The 18926-nt window shown below is 50.8% G+C and overlaps 1 protein-coding gene across 2 annotated transcripts in view; it reads left to right on the forward strand.

Annotated features, from left to right (window-relative positions):
* The window catches only part of LOC100088128 (plasminogen), a 61675-nt gene that overhangs the window by 19977 nt on the left and 22772 nt on the right, over positions 1–18926 (forward strand). The window contains exons 5-11 of one of the 2 annotated variants that reach the window (XM_039911134.1): positions 4102–4241; positions 7250–7499; positions 9172–9290; positions 10251–10413; positions 13064–13197; positions 16200–16362; positions 17603–17754. In XM_039911134.1, coding sequence (XP_039767068.1) covers positions 4102–4241; positions 7250–7499; positions 9172–9290; positions 10251–10413; positions 13064–13197; positions 16200–16362; positions 17603–17754 — 1121 coding nt within the window. The remainder of the gene's footprint in view (positions 1–4101; positions 4242–7249; positions 7500–9171; positions 9291–10250; positions 10414–13063; positions 13198–16199; positions 16363–17602; positions 17755–18926) is intronic. The other variant, XM_029057959.2, reaches the window with a different exon arrangement.

Below are 18926 nucleotides of genomic sequence, written 5' to 3' on the forward strand. Positions count from 1 at the left end.
CCACGTATGCTTTGTGCCTGGGGGGACCCATACTAAGTGAAGCAGCGTGGCTCGGTGGAAAGAGCACGGGCTTTGGAGTCAGAGGTCATGGGTTCGAACCCCAGCTCTGCCACTTGCCAGCTGTGTGACTTTGGGCAAGTCACTTAACTTCTCGGTGCCTCAGTTCCCTCATCCGTAAAATGGGGATTAAGACCGTGAGCCCCACGTGGGACCACCTGATTGCCCTGTGTCTACCCCAGCGCTTAGAACAGTGCTCGGCACATAGTAAGCGCTTAACAAATACCAACATTATTATTATTATTTTTAAGTGGGGGCGACTGAAAAGAAGGAAGAAAAAAAATATATACTAGTGCCTACTTAGTACAGTGCTCTGCACACCATAAGCACTCAAATGACACTGACTGATCATCGGTAGCATTATTATTATGTGATTAATATGCCATAAATGCTACGCTTATTGTGGGCAGGTAATGTATCTACCAACTCTGCTATGCTGTACTCCCCTGAGCACTTAGTACAATGTTTAGCGCTTAGTAAGTGCTCAATAAATGTGATTGATAAGTGATGGCTTCCATATAGAGCTATGAGATAATAATCTTGGTATTTGATAAGCGCTTCCTATGTGCAGAGCACTGTTCTAAGCGCTGGGGTAGATACAGGGTAATCAGGTTGTCCCACTGGAGGCTCACAGTTAATCCCCATTTTACAGATGAGGTCACTGAGGCACAGAGAAGTGAAGTGACTTGCCCATAGTCACACAGCTGACAAGGGGCAGAGCTGGGATTCGAACTCATGACCTCTGCCTCCCAAGCCCGTGCTCTTTCCACTGAGCCACGCTGCTTCTCCGAGTCCCTGTCTGTTCACAATCTATTTTATTATCCCCACTCTACAGGTGAGGAAATTGAGGCATAGAGAAGAGAAGTGACTTCCCCAAAGTCACATAGTAGGACCAGTGTAGAACTGGGACTGGAATTTAACTGTAGCCCATGCTGCCATTATTAAGAACAAGAGTAATGGCATTTGTGAAGTCATACGGCCTAGTGGAAAGCGCACAAGCCTGGGAGTCCAAGATCCTGGGTTCTAATCCTGGCTCTGCCACTTACCTGCTGCGTGACCTAGGACGAGTCACCTAACTTCCCTGTGCCTCGGTTCTCTCATCTGCGGAATGGGGATTGAATACCCGTTCTCCTTCTTAGACTATCAGCCCCACGTGGGACCTGATTATCCTCGATCTGCCCGGCACATAGTAAGCGCTTAACAGACATCACAGTTCTCATTATTAAGAGTTTACCATGTGTGAAGCACGGTGATATGCACTGGGCTCAATATTAGGACGACAGGTTAGAGAAGGTTCCCGTCCAACATGGGGCTCAAGTGAGACTTAGCCCAACTGAAAAACTGGAGCAGAGTCACTGGAAGCTCCCTGTGGGCAGGGAACAGGTCTATCAGCTTGATTGCACTCTCTTGAGCGCACAGTACAGTGCTCTGCCCCCAGTAAGTGCTCAATAAATACTGACTGATTGGGAAATGGGGAGCAGGGGGAGGGGTGACCCTCCCCGCCGTGGGGCCCGGGGGGTTTCAGGGAGGGAGAACACAGAACCAGGAAGATAAAAGAGATTTTGTTTTAAAAAAAGAGAGCTGTTCAGATGGACAGGCAGAAAAAGAGACAGAAAACTGTGACCTCTGTGGGTTTCACTTAGTGGGATTTAATGAGCACTTACTATGTGCAAAACACTTAGGAGGGTATAGTGTGGCAGAATTAGCAGGCACTTTCATTATTGTTTTGAGTGCCCAGCCTTCTAAGTTCTGCCTGATAGGGATCAATCAAACCATTCATTCGTTCATTCAATAGTATTTATTGAGCACTTACTACGTGCAGAGCACTGGACTAAGCGCTTGGAATGGACAAATTGGTAACAGAGAGAGACGGTCCCTGCCCTCTGACGGGCTCACGGTCTAATCGATCAATCCATGGTATTTATTGAGCACTTCCAATACGCGGAGCACTGTACTAAGCACAGCATAACACAACAGAATTAGCAGGGGCATTCCAGTCTTGTTTTGAACGCTCAGGCTTCTAGGCTCTGCCTGGTGGATATCAATCAGTCAATCAACTAATGGCATTTATTGAGTGCTCACTATACACAGAGCACTGTAGCAAGTGTCTAGGAGAAAATACAACAGAATTAGCAGCTGAGTTCCAGTTCCGTTTCGAGTGCTCGGTCTTCTAAGCCCTGCCCGGTGGTTACCCATCAGTCGGTGGTATTTACTGAGTGCTTACTATGCACAGAACACAGTACTGAGCACCTGGAAGAAGACAGCATCACAGACGATGGCTCAACTTACCCAGTGCTTGCTTGCCCGATGAGACGAGACCCCGCTACCGCTGGGGAGAGATCCAGGAGCGCAGGCCGGGCCGGATTCGGGCTTTCGGACCGCGGCCCGGGGTCTGTTCTGGCGGGGCAGGGAGGAGCCAGGCCTCGGGCCGCGGCCAGAAGCCGCCACGGGGGCCGCCCCCTGTGTCCGGCTGAAAGCCCTCACCCACCCGCCCCCCCACCGTCCCCTCCCAACAGGGACCACCGACTGAACCTGCCTTCCTCTGGCTCCTGCCACCTGTCTCAGCGTCAGCCGTCTCCTGGAGAGATTGCTTCCCACTAGGCTTCGTGCCCCAGTTCCCGCTCGTCGCCCCCCATCTCCCCACACCTGCCTCAAGCCCATCTCCCTGAGTCATTGGTGAGGCTCCATAATGCAGGGAGCAGGTAGAGAATAGCGGCCCGATTAGACAAAAGAGAAACTGAGGGCTAGAGAAGGGAAGTTGTTTTCATTCATTCATTCATTCATTCAGTAGTATTTATTGAGCGCTTACTATGTGCAGAGCACCGTACTGAGCGCTTGGAATGACCGAGTCGGCAACAGGTAGAGACGGTCCCTGCCGTTTGACGGGCTCACGGTCTAATCGGGGGAGACGGACGGACGAGAACGATGGCGATAAATAGAGTGAGGGGAAGAACAGCTCGTAAAAACAATGGCAACTAAATAGAACTGTTTTCCCAAAACAGGGAATGGAAACCAAGACTGCACCTTTCCAGTTGAAGTTTCCACATGCTCCCTCAATGGGCGCCTCTTAAATGGCCAGTGCCCAGTGGGCATCGACTGCTGGAGACAAGCTTTTCTTCTTGGAGATCCTTTTTGAATGACAGAAATGACAGATAATAATAATCGTGGTGTTCGTTAAACGCTTACTGTGTGCCAGGCATTGTACTAAGCGCTGGGGTGGAGACGAGAAAATCGGGTTGGATACGGTCCTTGTTCATTCATTCATTCATTCACTCATTCAACAGTATGTATTGAGCGCTTCCTATGTGCACAGCCCTGTACTAAGCGCTTAGAATGTACAATTCCGCAACAGATAGAGACAATCCCTGCCCAATGACGGGCTCAATGTCTAAACTCTGTGCCAGGCACTGTACTAAGCGCTGGGGTGAGTACAAGCAAATCAAGTTGGACCCAGTCCTTGTCCCATGTGGGGCTCACAGTCTCAAACCCCTTTTTTCCCAAAAAGGCAAATGAGGCACAAAGAAGTGAAATAACCCGCCCAAGGTCACATAAGAGACAAGTGGCGGAGCTGGGATTTGAACCCGTAACGTACTGACTCCCAGGCCCGTGCTCCATCCACTACGCCATGCTGCTTCTGGCCCATCTGAGGGTCCTTGAGGAGTTGGATCAAGCGCTCAGGAAGTCCAAAGGGTACTGAAGAGAGTCTTCCTCTGGCTCGATGACTTTGGTTTATGTGATATTTGTCAATTGTTCACCGTGGACCAGGCACCGTCCGCAATGCTGGGGTAGATTCAAAATAATCAGGTTGGGGACACAATCCATGTCCTACTCGGGGTTCACCGTCTTAGTCCCCATTTAACAGATGAGGTAACTCAGCTCAGAGAAGTGAAGTGATTTGCCCGGGTCACAGAGCAGACGTGTGACAGAGGCGGGATTAAAACCCAGATCCTTCTGACTCCCAGGCCCGTGCTCCGTCCACTGGGGTCACGCTGCTTCTCTTCATTTCAGTCAAGTAAACCCAGCCTCCGTTCTCCTTCCTCACAGGTACTCGCCTAAGCTTTACCCCTCCAAAGGGCTCGAAGAAAACTACTGCAGAAATCCTGATCAAGATCCTCAGGGCCCGTGGTGTTACACGACGGATCCTGAAAAGAGATACGAATACTGTGACATTCCAGAATGTGAAGGTGAGAAAGCCCCCGACCAAGTTCATTCGTTCACTCATTCCGTCCGTCGTATTTCTTGAGTGCATATTCAGGGCACTGTAATAAGCGCTTGGGAGAATACCGTGTTACAGTAAATGGACACATTCCCTGCCCACAGTGAGCTTACGGTCTTTAATAATGTTGGTACTTGTTAAGCGCTTACTATGTGCAGAGCACTGGTCTAAGCGCTGGGGGGGAGATACAGGGTCATCAGATTGTCCCACGTGAGGCCCACGGTCTTCGTCCCCATTTTGCAGATGAGGGAACTGAGGCCCGGAGAAGTGAAGTGACATGCCCACGGTCACCCAGCCGCCAAGTGGCAGAGCCGGGATTCGAACCCACGACCACTGACTCCCAAGCCCGGGCTCCTGGGTGTTTCGCTACTAGACAGGACGAGATTGGCTGAGGGCCGAGAAGGAGCCCAGGACCATTCCCCCCCGACAAAGATCAGTTGGACGATCAATCAGATCTTTTTACGGTATTCGTGGAGTGTTTTCTATGTGCCAGGCACTGTACTAAGCACTGGGGTAGAGAAGCAGCGTGGCTCAGTGGAAAGCGCACGGGCTTTGGAGTCAGAGGTCAGGGGTTCGAATCCCGGCTCGGCCACTTGTCGGCTGTGTGACTGTGGGCAGGTGACTTAACTTCTCGGTACTTCAGTTACCTCACCTGTGAAATGGGGATTAAGGCTGCGAGCCCCACGTGGGACAACCTGATTCCCCCGTGTCTCCCCCAGCGCTTAGAACGGTGCTGGGCACAAAGTAAGCGCTTAACAAATACCGACATTATCATTATTACAAGCTAATCGGGTTGGACACAGTCCCCGCCCCACATGGGGCTCACAGTCTTAACCCCCATTTTACAGATGAGGTAACGGAGGCACGGAGAAGGGAATACTCTTGCCCAAGGTCACACAGCGGACAAGTGACAGATCGGGAATCAGAGACCAGGTCCTTCTGACCTTCCGGCCCGCGCTCTGTCCCCTGGGCCATGACGCTTCACTGAGCGCTTACTGCGGGCAGGGCACCGTATTAAGCGAGTGGGAGAGTACAGGGCAACAGAATTGGTAGGCATGTTCCCCGCCGAGGCTGTGGTCACGTTTAGATCCTGATGGCCTGTTCTCCCTTCTCCTCACCCTTCCGACTGTGAGGAAAATTGAGCAGATTGAATGGTCCAACAGTGCCGGTATGAGTCACTACACGCTTCCCCGGCGCTAGAACGCTTAGCCCAGAGGAGCTCCACACTGAGATAGAAGCTCAGGCTAGACTGAGGCAGAGTCCTCTGGACTGTAACCTTGTGGTGGGCAGAGAATGTACCTGTTTATTGTTATAGCGTACTCTCCCAGGCACTTAGTACGGTACTCCGCACACGGTAAGCACTCAATAAATACGACCGAATGAACGAAAGGAGGCAATCATTCCATCAGGGGTACCTACTGAGTGCTTACCGTGGGCATTCAGGACATAGCACTTTACAAACCACTTGGAAGGGTTCGGTACAACAGAATGGGTAGACTTGCCCTCAGAGAGCTTTCGGTCTGGAGGAAGAGTCTACTAGACGACTGGACTACAGTCGCAGCATGGCTTAGCGAGAAGAGGCTTGGCTGAGTGGAAAGAGCGCGGCTGGCAGGCAAGAGACCTGGGTTTGAATCCTAGATCCGCCATTTGGCCGCCGCGTGACCTTGGACAGGTCACTTGACCTCTCTGTGCCCTAGTTTCCTCCGGTGTGAAATGGGGATTCAATACCCGCTCTCCCGCTTAGACTCTGAGATCAGGGACAGCGCCTGATCCGAATATGTTGTTTTTATCCTAACCCTTAGCGCTTGGCATATAATAAGGGGTTATCCAATACTGGAATCGGCGTAATAAGCATGAGGAGCAACGTGGCCTAGTAGAAGGAGCATGGGCCTAGGAGGCAGAGGACTTGGGTTCTGATCCCGGCTCTGCCCGTTGTCTGCTGTGCGACCTTAGGCAAGTCATGTAATTTCTCTGTACCTCAGTTTCCTCATCTGAAAATGGGGATTAAATCCTATTTCCTCCTCCCTAGATTTTGAGCCCCGTGTGAGATAGGGACCGGGTCTAGCCTGATAGCTCCGTATCTACTCGTGGCTCAGTGGAAAGAGCACGGGCTTTGGAGTCAGAGGTCATGGGTTCGAATGCCCGCTCGGCCACATGTCAGCTGTGTGACTTTGGGCAAGTCACTTAACTTCTCGGTGCCTCAGTTACCTCATCTGTAAAATGGGGATTAAGACCGTGACCCCCACGTGGGACAACCTGATTCCCCTGTGTCTACCCCAGCGCTTAGAACAGTGCTCGGCACATAGTAAGCGCTTAACAAATACCAACGTTATTATCACTCCGGTGCTTAGAACAAAGCTGGTCACAGAGTAAGTGCTAAGCAGATGCTAACATTATCATCATTATTATTCTCCTTATAATGACGGTATTTGTTAAGCTATTACTACGTACCAGGCAGTGTACTAAGTGCTGGATTTTTCATTATAATAATAATATTTTATAATATTTGTTTAGCTCTTACTTTGGGTCAAATGCTGTTCTAAGCACTGGGTTAGCTACAAGTAAATTAGGTTGGACACAGTTCCTCTCCCTGTATGGGGCTCACAGACTAAGTGGGATGGAGACTTGTCGACAGACTCCCCCGCTTAGACCGTAAGCCCGTCAAAGGGCGGGGACCGTCTCTATCTGTTACCGATTTGTCCATTCCAAGCGCTCAGTACAGTGCTCTGCACAGAGTAAGCGCTCGGTAAATACTATTGAATGAATGAATGAATGAAGAGTCGGAGAAATGAGGTACAGACAAGGGGAGTGACTTACTCAGGGTCACACAGCAGACAAGTGGCAGATCCAGGATTAGAACCCAGGTCCTCCGACTCCCAGGCCCGTGCTCTGTCCACTAGACCACCGTGTTTGTCAGCTGCAACCCAGACTGCCCTACAGGGCCAGTTCCCAAAGGAGATTTTCTCTGTATTTCAGCGGACTGGAGGAGATACCAGGGCCCGAGAACTCAAAGGCCGAAGCTTTTGCCGATTTCTGATTTTTTCCTCCTGCCTTTTCTGCTTCAGCCGTCTCAACCTTTCTCTCTTTCCCTCCCCATGAACCCAGAGGAGTGCATGCACTGCAGTGGCGAAAATTACCAAGGTAAAATCTCTACCACCAAGTCTGGGTACACATGTCAAGCCTGGAGTTCTCAGATGCCGCATTCTCACGGATACATACCTTACAAGTAAGTGTTACTCACCGCAGTGAGCATTTGGCAGAGGAAGGGAAAGTGACATATGGAACCCCTTCTTCTACGCCACGCTGTTGCTCTCGATCCAGTTGTTTCAAGTTCCCCGCCTTCGATTCTCTCCTTGACCCCCTCCAACCTGGCCTGCGTCCCTTTCTTTTCCCAGAAACCGCCCTCTCGAAGGTCACCAGCGATCATCTTCTTGCCAAATCCGATGGCCTCCGCTCCATCCTAATCCTCCTCGGCCTCTCAGCTGGGTCGGATACCGGAGACTTTCCCCTTCTCTTGGATTCACGATCCAACCTTGGCTTCACTGACACTGTCCTCTCTTGGTCCTCCTCCTATCTCTGTCTGCTCCTTCTCGGTCTCTTTCACAGGCTCCTCCTCTGCCTCTCACCCCCTAACTGTAGGGTCCCTCAAAGTTCAGTCCTGGGTGCCCGTCTATTCTCCATCTACACCCACTCCCTTGAAGAACTCATTCACTCACATGGCTCCAAATACCACCTCGAGGTGGATGCCACCCAAATCTACATCTCCGGCCCTGATCTCTCCCTCTCCCTCTGCGGTCTCACATTTCCTCCTGCTTTCAAGACGTGGATGTCCCGCCATCACCTCAACTCTAACATGTCTAAAACAGAACTCCTTATCTTCCTCCCCAAACGCTTTCTTTCCCCTGACTTTCCCATCACTGTAGACGGCACCACCATCCTTCCTGTCTCACGAGCCCGTAACGTCGGCATCATCCTTGACTCCTCGCTCTCATTCAACCCACAGAGTCAATCCGTCACTAATTCCTGTCGGTTCCACGTTCACGACGTCGCTCCATCCGAACCGCAACACGCTAATCCAAGCACTTCTCCTATAGCGCCTTGATTACGGTATCAGCCTCCTTGCTGACATCTCGGCCTCCTGCCTCTTCCCACTCCAGTTCGTACTTCATTCTGCTGCCCGGATCTTTTTCTGCCGAAAAGTTCAGGCCCCACTCTTCAAGGCCCATCCACCTCTGCTTCAAACAGAAACTCCTTACCATCGGTTTTGAAGCACTCAGTCACATCGCCTCCTTCTACCTCACCTCGCTACCCTCCTACTACAACTTAGCCCGCAAACTTTGGTCTTCTCATATCAACCTGCTCGCGGTAACTTGGTCTTTCCTAACTCGTCCCCGACCTCTTGCCCGCATCCCGCCTCTGGCCTGGAATGCCCTCCCTCTTCATATCCAATGGATAATTACTCCCCTCACCTTTAAAGCTTTACTGAAAACACATCTCCTCCAAGAGGCCTTCCCTAACTAAGCCCTCTTCTTCTTTCCTTCCACTCCCTTCTGCGTCGCCCTGACTAGCTGCCTTTATTCAACCCCCCTCCCATTCCCACAACCCTGACGTCCGTAACTGTAATTTTATTTCTATTAACGTCCGTCTCTCCTCCAGACCGTGAGCGGTGAATGTGTCCGTTGTATTGTTCTTTTGTACTCTCCCGCGCACTTAAGACAGTGCTCCGCATACAGTAAATGCTCGGTAGATACGACTGACTGACCGCTCTGTGTGAGTTGGAGAGAGGCAGGTTTTTCACCTAGAATTAGAAGAGTCTCTTGGCACGCCTGAGAAGAAATTAATTCTGACGAAAGTGAACGGAAGTCTTCGATCCAATGAAACCTTTCCCTTCCACGCAGGTTTCCCTCCAAGAACCTGAGGAAGAACTACTGCCGGAATCCTGACGGGGAGCCTCGCCCATGGTGTTTCACCACCAGTGAGAACAAGCGCTGGGATTTCTGTGACATTCCCCGTTGCAGTAAGTGTCCCTCGGTCCTCGGGGTCCAGACCGGGATCATGACCAAGCACCTAGTGCAATGCTCTACCCATAGTAGACACTCAATAAATCAATCATATTCAATAAATATGACTGACTGACTGAATGATAAGAATAATAATAATTGTGGGATCTGTTAAGTGCTTACTATGTCCTGGGCACTGTACTAAGCGCTGGGGTGGATACAAGCAAATCGGGTTGGACCCACTCCCCGTCCCATCTGGGGCTCACCGTCTCAAGCCCCATTTTACAGATGAGGTAACTGAGGCACAGAGTACACAGTAAATAAGATGGAATGAATGAATGAACAGCACTGGGGGATTTGTTAAGTGGTTTTGCTTTCTAAATGGCATTTAAGTACTTACTGTGTGCCTGGCACAGTTCTAGGTGCTGGGTAGACAAAGCTAATCAGGTTGTGCGCCGTCCATGTCCCACATGGGACGCACCGCCTTAATACCCATTTTACAGGTGAGGTAAGGAAGGCGCAGAGAAGTGAAGTGAGCTACCCAAAGTCACACAGGTGGAGCCAGGATTAAAACCCAGGTCCTTCTGACTCCCAAGTCCATGCTTTTTCCATTAGGCCATGCTGCTTCTTAGTTTGTCGTTGCCGGTGTACTATTTTAGTTATCAACTGGTGTGAGCCAGGAGCACTCTAGTGCTCTAACCACTAAGCCATGCTGCTTCCAAGTGCTGTTCAAGTGCTCTATCCACTCGATAATGCTGCTTCTCTCAGCTTGTTGTTGCCGGTGTCTCACTGTAGTTCTCAACTAGTGTGAGCCAGGAGAGTCCTGGCGGAGACAAGATTTTTGGAGATCAGTGATTCCCTAATATGAGCGCCCTTGCCAAATTACAGGCATGGGAGGAGCCGGAGACCGATGGTTTTTCCATACGGTTGGCCTACATCTTTAAGGAATGTGTGTTGATTCCTTCCTCCTGCTAAAGCTACCCCACCGCCGCAGCCCGGCCCGACATACCAGTGCCTGGTTGGGAAAGGAGACAGCTACAGAGGAAAAATAGCCGTCACGGCTTCTGGAAAGACCTGTCAGCGCTGGAGCGAGCAGACTCCCCACAGGCATTCCAGGACCCCGGAAAACTTCCCCTGCAAGTACGTTGAGGGTTGGGCTTCTGCAGAGGTAATAAATGAGGGATAAAACCACATTCCAGGCGTAATTCCTTAAACCCAGCCTTAATCCCGAGAATAGTAATGATGGCATTTGTTAAGCGTTTACTACGTGCAGAGCACTGTTCTAAGCGCTGGGGTGGAGGGGGGAATACAAGGTCATCAGGTTGTCCCCGTGGGGCTCACAGTCTTTTAATCCCCATTTTACAGATGAGGTAACTGAGGCGCAGAGAAGTGAAGTGACTCGCCCGAAGTCACACAGCTGACAAGCGGCTGGGGAAGCAGACGAGGCCTAGGGGTCAGACGTTCCTGGGGGCTAATCCTGATCTGCCGCAGGTCTGCCATGTGACCTCGGGCAGGTCACTTCACATCTTTGAGCCTCAATTACCTCAGCTGTAAAATGGGGATTAGGAGTGTGAGCCCCATGTGGAACAGGGACTGTGGCCAACCTGCTTAACTTACATCTGCCCCAGCGTTTAGAACAGACCTTGGCAGGTAGTGAGCACTTAACAAGTACCAATATGATTATTATTATGATTGCGTCCCCTTCCTCCTCCTCCAGCTCATCATCAAGGGCATTTCTTGAACACTTACCGGGAGCAGAGAGCCACTGGGAGAGCACAGTACAGCAGAGTTGGTAGATACTTTCCACGTCCACTGTGAGTCTGCGGTCCAGAGGGGGACAGAGACATAAATATGAATAATAGCAACAGAATCGATCAACACTTTTCCATTCTGTCATGTCTGCCTCCCCCTCTAGATCGTGAGCTCCTTGAGAGCAGGGATTGGGTCCACTAACTCTATTACAAAATCCCAAGTGCTCAGCACAGTGCCGTGCGCACAGTAAGCGCTAAGTTCCACGGATTGATTATAGTCATGGCCTGTCTAGTGTCGGACCAGAAAGCAGGTACAGAACGGAGCCACTGTGGCTGAAACTCTGCCACCTTGAGCTCTCTGACCTTTGCCAGCCTGAACTCTGTTTCCTCTGGTTTCTTTTCCTCTTGCCAGTGCAACTCAATCAGTCAATCAATCAATCAATGGTCTTGAGGGAGCGTTTACTGCAAGTAAAGAATTGTACTAAGCTCTTGGGAGAATAGAATACAATAGAGGTGGAAGACACAATCCTCTCCTCAAGGACCTTACAGACTAGAGGGGGAGCCAGACATTAAAATAAATCCAGAGCATCTCTAGCTCTTTGGACAACAGAAGAGCGATCTCGTTAAAAGAAGCTCAGCGCGCTCATGGTTCCCAGGCTGCCCTCCCTGGAGGGTATTTTAGGCTAATTCTTTGATTAAAACGCCCCCCAAAAGTTTCTCAGTAGACTGAGAAGCTCTGTCCTCCTTCTAGCTCCCATACCTGACTGGCTGCTCTCAAAGCGCTTAGTACAGTGCTCTGCACATAGTAAGCGCTCAATAAGTGCTACTGAATGAATGAATCAGTCAATCAATGGTACTGATTGAGCTCTTCCTGGGTGCAGAGCTTACAGTCTACAGGGAGAGACCGAGATCGATATGAATAGATATATTCCAGATTTGGAGATTGGTGCTGCGGGGCTGAAGGAGGGGTGAGTAAAGGGAGGCAATCAAAGCTCGAGGATGATGCAGAAGGGACTGGGCAAAGAGGAAATGAGAGCTTAGTTGGGGAAGGCCTTTTAGAGGAGACATGATTTTAATAAGGAGTCTGTCGGATCAATCAGTCATATTTACCGAGTGTTTACCGTGTACAGAGCTCCATGCCCGGAGCTCGAGAGAGTCCGACATAACACAGCTGGTAGAAACCTTCCCTGCCCACAATGCGTTTACAGTCTGGGTGGGGGGGGGGGGAGCTTACATTCTAGAGATATGAAGTGGAAGAAGTTCCGGGCCAGAAACAGGATGCCGCTGAGGGGTCAAAGGCCAGCTAGAGGAGATGCTGTCCCTGGCCCCGCTCCCACTTCCGCCATGTCTGGCAATCCTATTCCAGTCAGAGGAATTTATTGAGCGCTTACTGTGTGCAGAGTACTAAGTGCCAGGCCTGCGGGCCCCGGCGACCGTCTTGGCTTCCAAGCTCTCCGTCACCTTGCCCCCTCCTACCTCACCTCCCTTCTCTCTTTCCACCGCCCAGCCCGCACGCTCCGCTCCTCCGCCACCTCACCGTCCCCGGTTCTCGCCCATCCCGCCGTCGACCCCCGGGCCACGTCCCCCCGCGGTCCCGGAGCGCCCTCCCTCCTCGCCTCCGCCAAACTGACTCTCTTCCCCTCTTTAAAGCCCTACTGCGAGCTCACCTCCTCCAGGAGGCCTGCCCAGACTGAGCCCTCCCCATTCCCCCTTCTCCCTCCCTCTGCTCTTCTCCCTTCCCCTCCGCAGAGCACTTGTGCATATGTGTATATATTATTACTCGATTTTATTAATGATGTGTACATATCTATGATTCTATTTATTTTGATGGTATTGATGCCAGCCTACTTGTTTTGTTCTGCTCTATTTTGTTTCGTTGTCTGTCTCCCCCGTGTAGACCGAGCCCATCGTCGGGCAGGGATCGTCTCTTTCTGTTGGCAAACTGTACATTCCAAGTGCTCGGTACAGCGCTGTGCACATAGTAAGCGCTCAGTAAATACTATTGAATGAATGAATGAAATGAACCGTTTCCCTTGCAGGGGTCTGGAAGAAAATTACTGCCGTAACCCAGACGGAGAGTCAGCCCCCTGGTGCTACACCACCGACAGCGATGTGCGCATGGAACACTGCAACGTGCCTCTCTGCGGAGCCCAGGTCCCCACAGACCAGCCAGGTGAACCCCTAACCCCCCACACCTCTCCCCCGAGCAAGGCGGGGAACAAGGGACTTGAATTGATTCGTTAATTATGGTACTCATCGACCCTGAAGGTGGACATAGACCTACTAAGTCCGACTTAGTACCTAATCCTACTTCGGATTTAATACCCATTTTACAGATGAGGACACTGGAGCACCGAGACGTTAGGTGACTGACACGAGATGGAGGAGCCGGAATTAGAACCCACATCCTCTGACTCCCAGGGCGGTGCTCTTTCCACTAAGCCGCGCCGCTTCCCAGAGTCGAAGGCTGTGGAATTTAAACACTTACTGCGTGCCAGGCACTGAACTAAGCGCTGGAGTAGATACAAGCTAAATCAGGTTGGATACAGCCACATGGAGCTGACAGTCTTAATTCCCATTTGACAGATGAGGAGACTGAGGCGCAGAGAAGTTAAGTGACTTGCCCAAGGTCACACAACGGGCAAGCGACACAGTCAGGATTAGGAATAATGATAATAATAATAATATTGGTATTTGTTAAGCGCTTACTATGTGCCTAGCACTGTTCTAAGCCCTCGAGTAGACACAGGGGAATCAGGTCGTCCCACGTGGGGCTCACGGTCTTAATCCCCATTTTACAGACGAGGGAACTGAGGCACAGAGAAGTGAAGTGACTTGCCCACAGTCACACAGCTGACAAGTGGCAGAGCTGGGATTCGAACTCATGACCTCTGACTCCAAAGCCCGGGCACTTTCCACTGGGCCACACTCCAAGAATAGAAAGGCAGCATGAGCTAGTGGAGAGAGCACAGGCCGGAAGTTAGAAGGACCTGAGTTCTAATCTCAGATCCGCCACTTATCTGTTGTGTGTAACCTTGGGCAAGTCACTTCACTTCTCTGGGCCTCACTTACCGCATCTGTAAAATAAGGATTAAGACTGTCGGCCCCATGTGGGACGGGGACTCTGTCCAACCTCATTAGCTTGTATCTACCGGAGCGCTTAGTACAGTGTCTGGCTCACAGCATAAGCTTAATAAATGCCATAACCAAAAATGAATAAATAAATCAAAATGATCAGGCCTTTGCTCTTTCCATTAAGTCACACTGCTGCCCAGAACCGGGGTTTTTATTGGCCCTGGTGTCTTCAGGCCTGGTCCCAGATCCCCAGGAGACCTTCCCTCTGCTCTTTCTCAGATCTCTGATGATGAGAGCATTCCATAAATGAGACAGTTTTTTGAGAAGTAGCATAGTCTAAGGGAAACAGCACTCTAGGCTTCGAGGCTCTCCATCACCTCGCCCCCTCCTACCTCTCCTCCCTTCTCTCTTTCCGCCGCCCACCCCGCACGCTCCTCCGCCTCCCGCCTCCTCACCGTCCCCCGGTCTCGCCCATCCCGCCGTCGACCCCCGGGGCCGCGTCCTCCCGCGGTCCCGGAACGCCCTCCCTCCTCGCCTCCGCCGAACTGATTCTCTTCCCCTCTTCGAAACCCCACTGAGAGCTCACCTCCTCCAAGAGGCCTTCCCAGACTGAGCGCCCCTTTTCCCTCTGCTCCCTCTACACCCCCCCTTCACCTCTCCGCAACTAAACCCTCTTCTCCCCGCTTTCCCTCTGCTCCTCCCCCTCTCCCGTCCCCTCGGCGCTGTACTCGTCCGCTCGACCGTATATATCTTCATCACCCTATTTATTTCGTTAATGAGATGTACATCGCCTCGATTCTACTGATTTGCTATTGTTTTAATGAGATGTTCATCCCCTCGATTCTATGTATTGCCATTGTTCTCGTCCGTCCGTCTCCCCGGATTAGACCGTGAGCCCGTCGGAGGGCAGGGACCGTCTCTATCTGTTACCGATTTGTCCATTCCAAGCGCTCAGTCCAGTGCTCTGCACATAGTCAGCGCTCAATAAATACTATTGAATGAATGAAGGGGCGGGGATTGTCCCTATCTGTTACCGACTTGTCCATTCCAAGCGCTCAGTCCAGTGCTCTGCACATAGTCAGCGCTCAGTAAATACTACTGAATGAATCAGGAGACCTGGGTTCTCCATCCAGTTAGTACATCGCTTAGTACAGTGCTCTGCACATAGTAAGCGCTCAATAAATACCACTGAATGAACGAATGAATCCAGTTCTTCCACTTGCTCGCTGGGGAAGTCACCTACCTTCTCTGCCCTCCGGTTTCCCCATCTGTAAAATGGGGATTCAAATCACGTGACTCACCCAAGGTCACACAGTCGGCAAACGGGAGAGCCGGACGGGGAGCCCAGTTCCCCCGACTCCAAGGCCATCCTCCTTCCACTGGGCTACACGGCTTCCAGATTGTCAGAAACATCAATTTTGCCAAGGGACATGATTTTCTTCTATTTATCCAGGTTCTAATCCTGCCTCTGCCACTTGCCTGATGTGAGACCTTGGGCAAGTCACTTAACTTCCTTGTGCCTCAGTTTTCTATTCCAAAATGGGAATAAAATACCCGCTCTCTTTCCCTTTCAGACTGTAAAGCCTTACGTGGGACAGAACTGTGTTTGATCTGAGAAGCAGCGTGGCTTGGTGGAAAGAGCACGGGCTTGGGAGGCAGAGGTGGTGGGTTCTAATCCCGGCTCGGCCACTTGTCAGCTGTGTGACTGTGGGCAAGTCACTTACCTTCTCTGTGCCTCAGTTACCTCATCTGGAAAATGGGGATTAACTGTGAGCCTCACCTAGGACAACCTGATTACCCTGTATCTCCCCCAGCGCTTAGAACAGTGCTCTGCACATAGTAAGCGCTTAACAAATACCCACATCATTATTATTATTATATTACCCCAGCGCTTAGCACCGTGCCTGACATATAGTAAGTGCTTAGCAGGTACAATTAAAAAAAAAAGGACCTGAAATCAACCCAACCGTAGAGTCCAATCAGTAACCCCAAAAGAGAGCTTTGTCTGTTTGCTTAAGCGAGGACCCTGTGAGCACTCTGGAGAAGAGAGCTCAGTCCACTCGCGTAAGCCGGAGCATGCTGCCTGGTTGCTTTTCACAGAAGTTTTGCCTGAGGAGACGCCGGTGGTCGAAGAATGCTTCCAGGGTGAGGGAAAGAATTACCGCGGAGTGTCTTCCACCACCGTTTCCGGAAGGAAGTGCCAACCCTGGTGGTCTATGAGGCCTCACTACCACAGTAAGACACCACTACAGTATCCAGATGCGTAAGTCCAAGGCGTTTAACGGGCAGAGAAGTATTGCATTGAAGTGGATTCTTGGGGAGGACCCACAGCTAAGTACTCCCTGGGCGGAAGGTTCGGCAGGGTGTCAGGGTCAAATTCACGGTAGGCGGGAATGAAAGGAGGCGGAGGACAATCATACTGAGTTTTGCATCTTTGTGGATATGCACACAAATGCTCACACACACATGCGCGCAGGGCCCACTTATGCCAACTGCAGATTTGATCTTTTTGCTGATCATCATCATCGACGGGGTTTACTGAGTGCACGCCGTGTGCGGGACACTGTACTGAGGACTTGGGACAGTACGATACATCAGGGTTGGTAGACGCCTTCCCGGCGAGCTTGCGTTCCAGAGGGACAAAGTGACAGAAGTTCAACGTCCATCACGGTTAATAAAACGAGTGCTAAGGGACTCGGTCCCCCGTGCAGAGGGATGGCTGGGCCTTGGCTTCTGAGACTTTAGGGCCGAGATGGAGCACTTGGAGTAGCCAGAATGAGCTCTGCAAGGTGATTCTGCCCGACCGATAGCATCCGCACATACTAAGCGCTCAGTCGGTGCCACTGATTCATCAGAGGAACTCAGGGCACTCCTCCAGTAAGCATCTTGGTATGGAGACAGAGGTTGGTTAAGGGGACTGTGTCTTCCAAAAGATAAAACGGGATGGGGATGGAGCTTCCACGAGGCGGGGTTTAAATGGAGGCAGGACCGGTGGTCCAAAATTAGGAGCTGAAATTCATAAGAAAAGGGAGGGGAAGGAGGAGGAAAAAAGGCAAAGAGAGGCGGGGGAAATGATAATAATGATAATGTTGGTATTCGTTAAGCGCTTACTATGTGCAGAGCACTGTTCTAAGCGCTGGGGTAGACAGGGTAATCAGGTTGTCCCACGTGAGGCTCACGGTCTTAATCCGCATTTTACAGATCAGGTAACCGGGGCCCAGAGAAGTGAAGTGACTTGCCCACAGTCACACAGCTGACAAGCGGCAGAGCCGGGAAAGAGGAGTAGATGCAGAGAGAGAGGGCTGGGGCAAGGGTAGAGGAGGAGAGGGAATGAACTGGGGAAAAAAAAAAAAGGCTATCAGATTTTGAGACGGAATCCCCTACATTGAAATTTTTAGTCAGCTGACTGGACACCTCGTCTCGGATGGGATGCTATTAGTCTGCCCCACCGTTGTAGGGGATGCCAAGACTTCTTTCAATACACAGTGCTTTTGTATTTCCAGGGATCTGAGAATGAACTACTGCAGAAATCCAGATGGAAATGATCGCCCCTGGTGCTATACCACAGATCCCCAAGTCAGGTGGGAATACTGTAATCTGAAGAGGTGTCAGAATTCCGAGAGTCCAGAGGATGGGAGCGAATCCTCCCCACCAGGTAACCACAAACCTAATTGCTCTTCGTGTTTGATGATAACATCACTGACAGTGGACTGATTGATTTTTCAGGAAAATGATCCAGGCAGCTGAGTGAAGTATGGACTGGAGTCGGGAGAGAAAGGAGGAGGGGAGGTTAACCAGAAGATTAATGCCGTAGTTTAAAGCGGGATATGATGAGTGCTTGGATGAGTATGGTAACATTTTTCTTTTTACGGAGAGGTAAAGGTAGAACTTAGAGACGTTGTGAAGGTAGAATTGACAGGATTTTGCGACAGACTGACTGTGAAGATTGAATGAGAAGTAACATGGCCCAGTGGAAAGATCAGGACACTGCGAGGCAGAGGATTTGGGTTCTAAAATAGGCTTCTCCCGCATACCTGCTGTGTGGCCTTGGGCGAGTCTCTCAAATTTTCTTTGCCTCAATTCCGTCATCTGCAAAATGGGGATTCGATCCCCGTGCTCCCTCCTACTTGGAACGTGAGCCCCCTGTGGGACCTGATTATCGTGGGTCTATCTAAGTGCTCAGTACAGTGCGTGGCACATAGTAAGAACTTAATACATTCCACCTGTAGACTGTAAGCCTCATGATGGCCGGGGAACGTGCCCACTCATTCTATTGTGTCGTGCTCTCCTAAGTGCTCAGTACAGTGCAGTGTGGCTTAGTGGAAAGAGCACGCGCTTGGGAGTCTGAGGTCATGGGTTCTAATCCTTGCTCCACCGCTTATCAGCCGTACGACTTGGTGCAAGTCGCTTAACTTCTCTGTGCCTCAGTCACCTCATCTGTAAAATGGGGATTAAGCCTGTGAGCTCCACGTGGGATTTCCTGATTACCTTGTATCTACCTCGGTGCTTAGAACAGTGCGTGGCGCATAGTAAGAGCTTAACGAGTACCATCGACGTCATCATTATTATTATTACAGTGAGTGCTCAATAAACACCACTGATTGATTTTAGAGATGAGTCGAGGTAGCAGCAACGTACGAGGTGCTCCCTTGAACTCCTTGTAAAAGGAACAAGGTTGCTTGTGAGATGGACGATGATGGTGCTGTCTACAGTGATAGGAAAGTTAGGGAGAGGACATGGTTTAGCTGGAGAGAAGAGGAGTTCTGTTTTGGACACGTCAAGTTTGAGGTGTCAGCAGGACATTCAGATAGAGAAGCGCTGGAGGTA

This window comes from Ornithorhynchus anatinus, chromosome 2 (assembly GCF_004115215.2).
Source record: "Ornithorhynchus anatinus isolate Pmale09 chromosome 2, mOrnAna1.pri.v4, whole genome shotgun sequence".
Lineage (NCBI taxonomy): Eukaryota > Metazoa > Chordata > Mammalia > Monotremata > Ornithorhynchidae > Ornithorhynchus > Ornithorhynchus anatinus.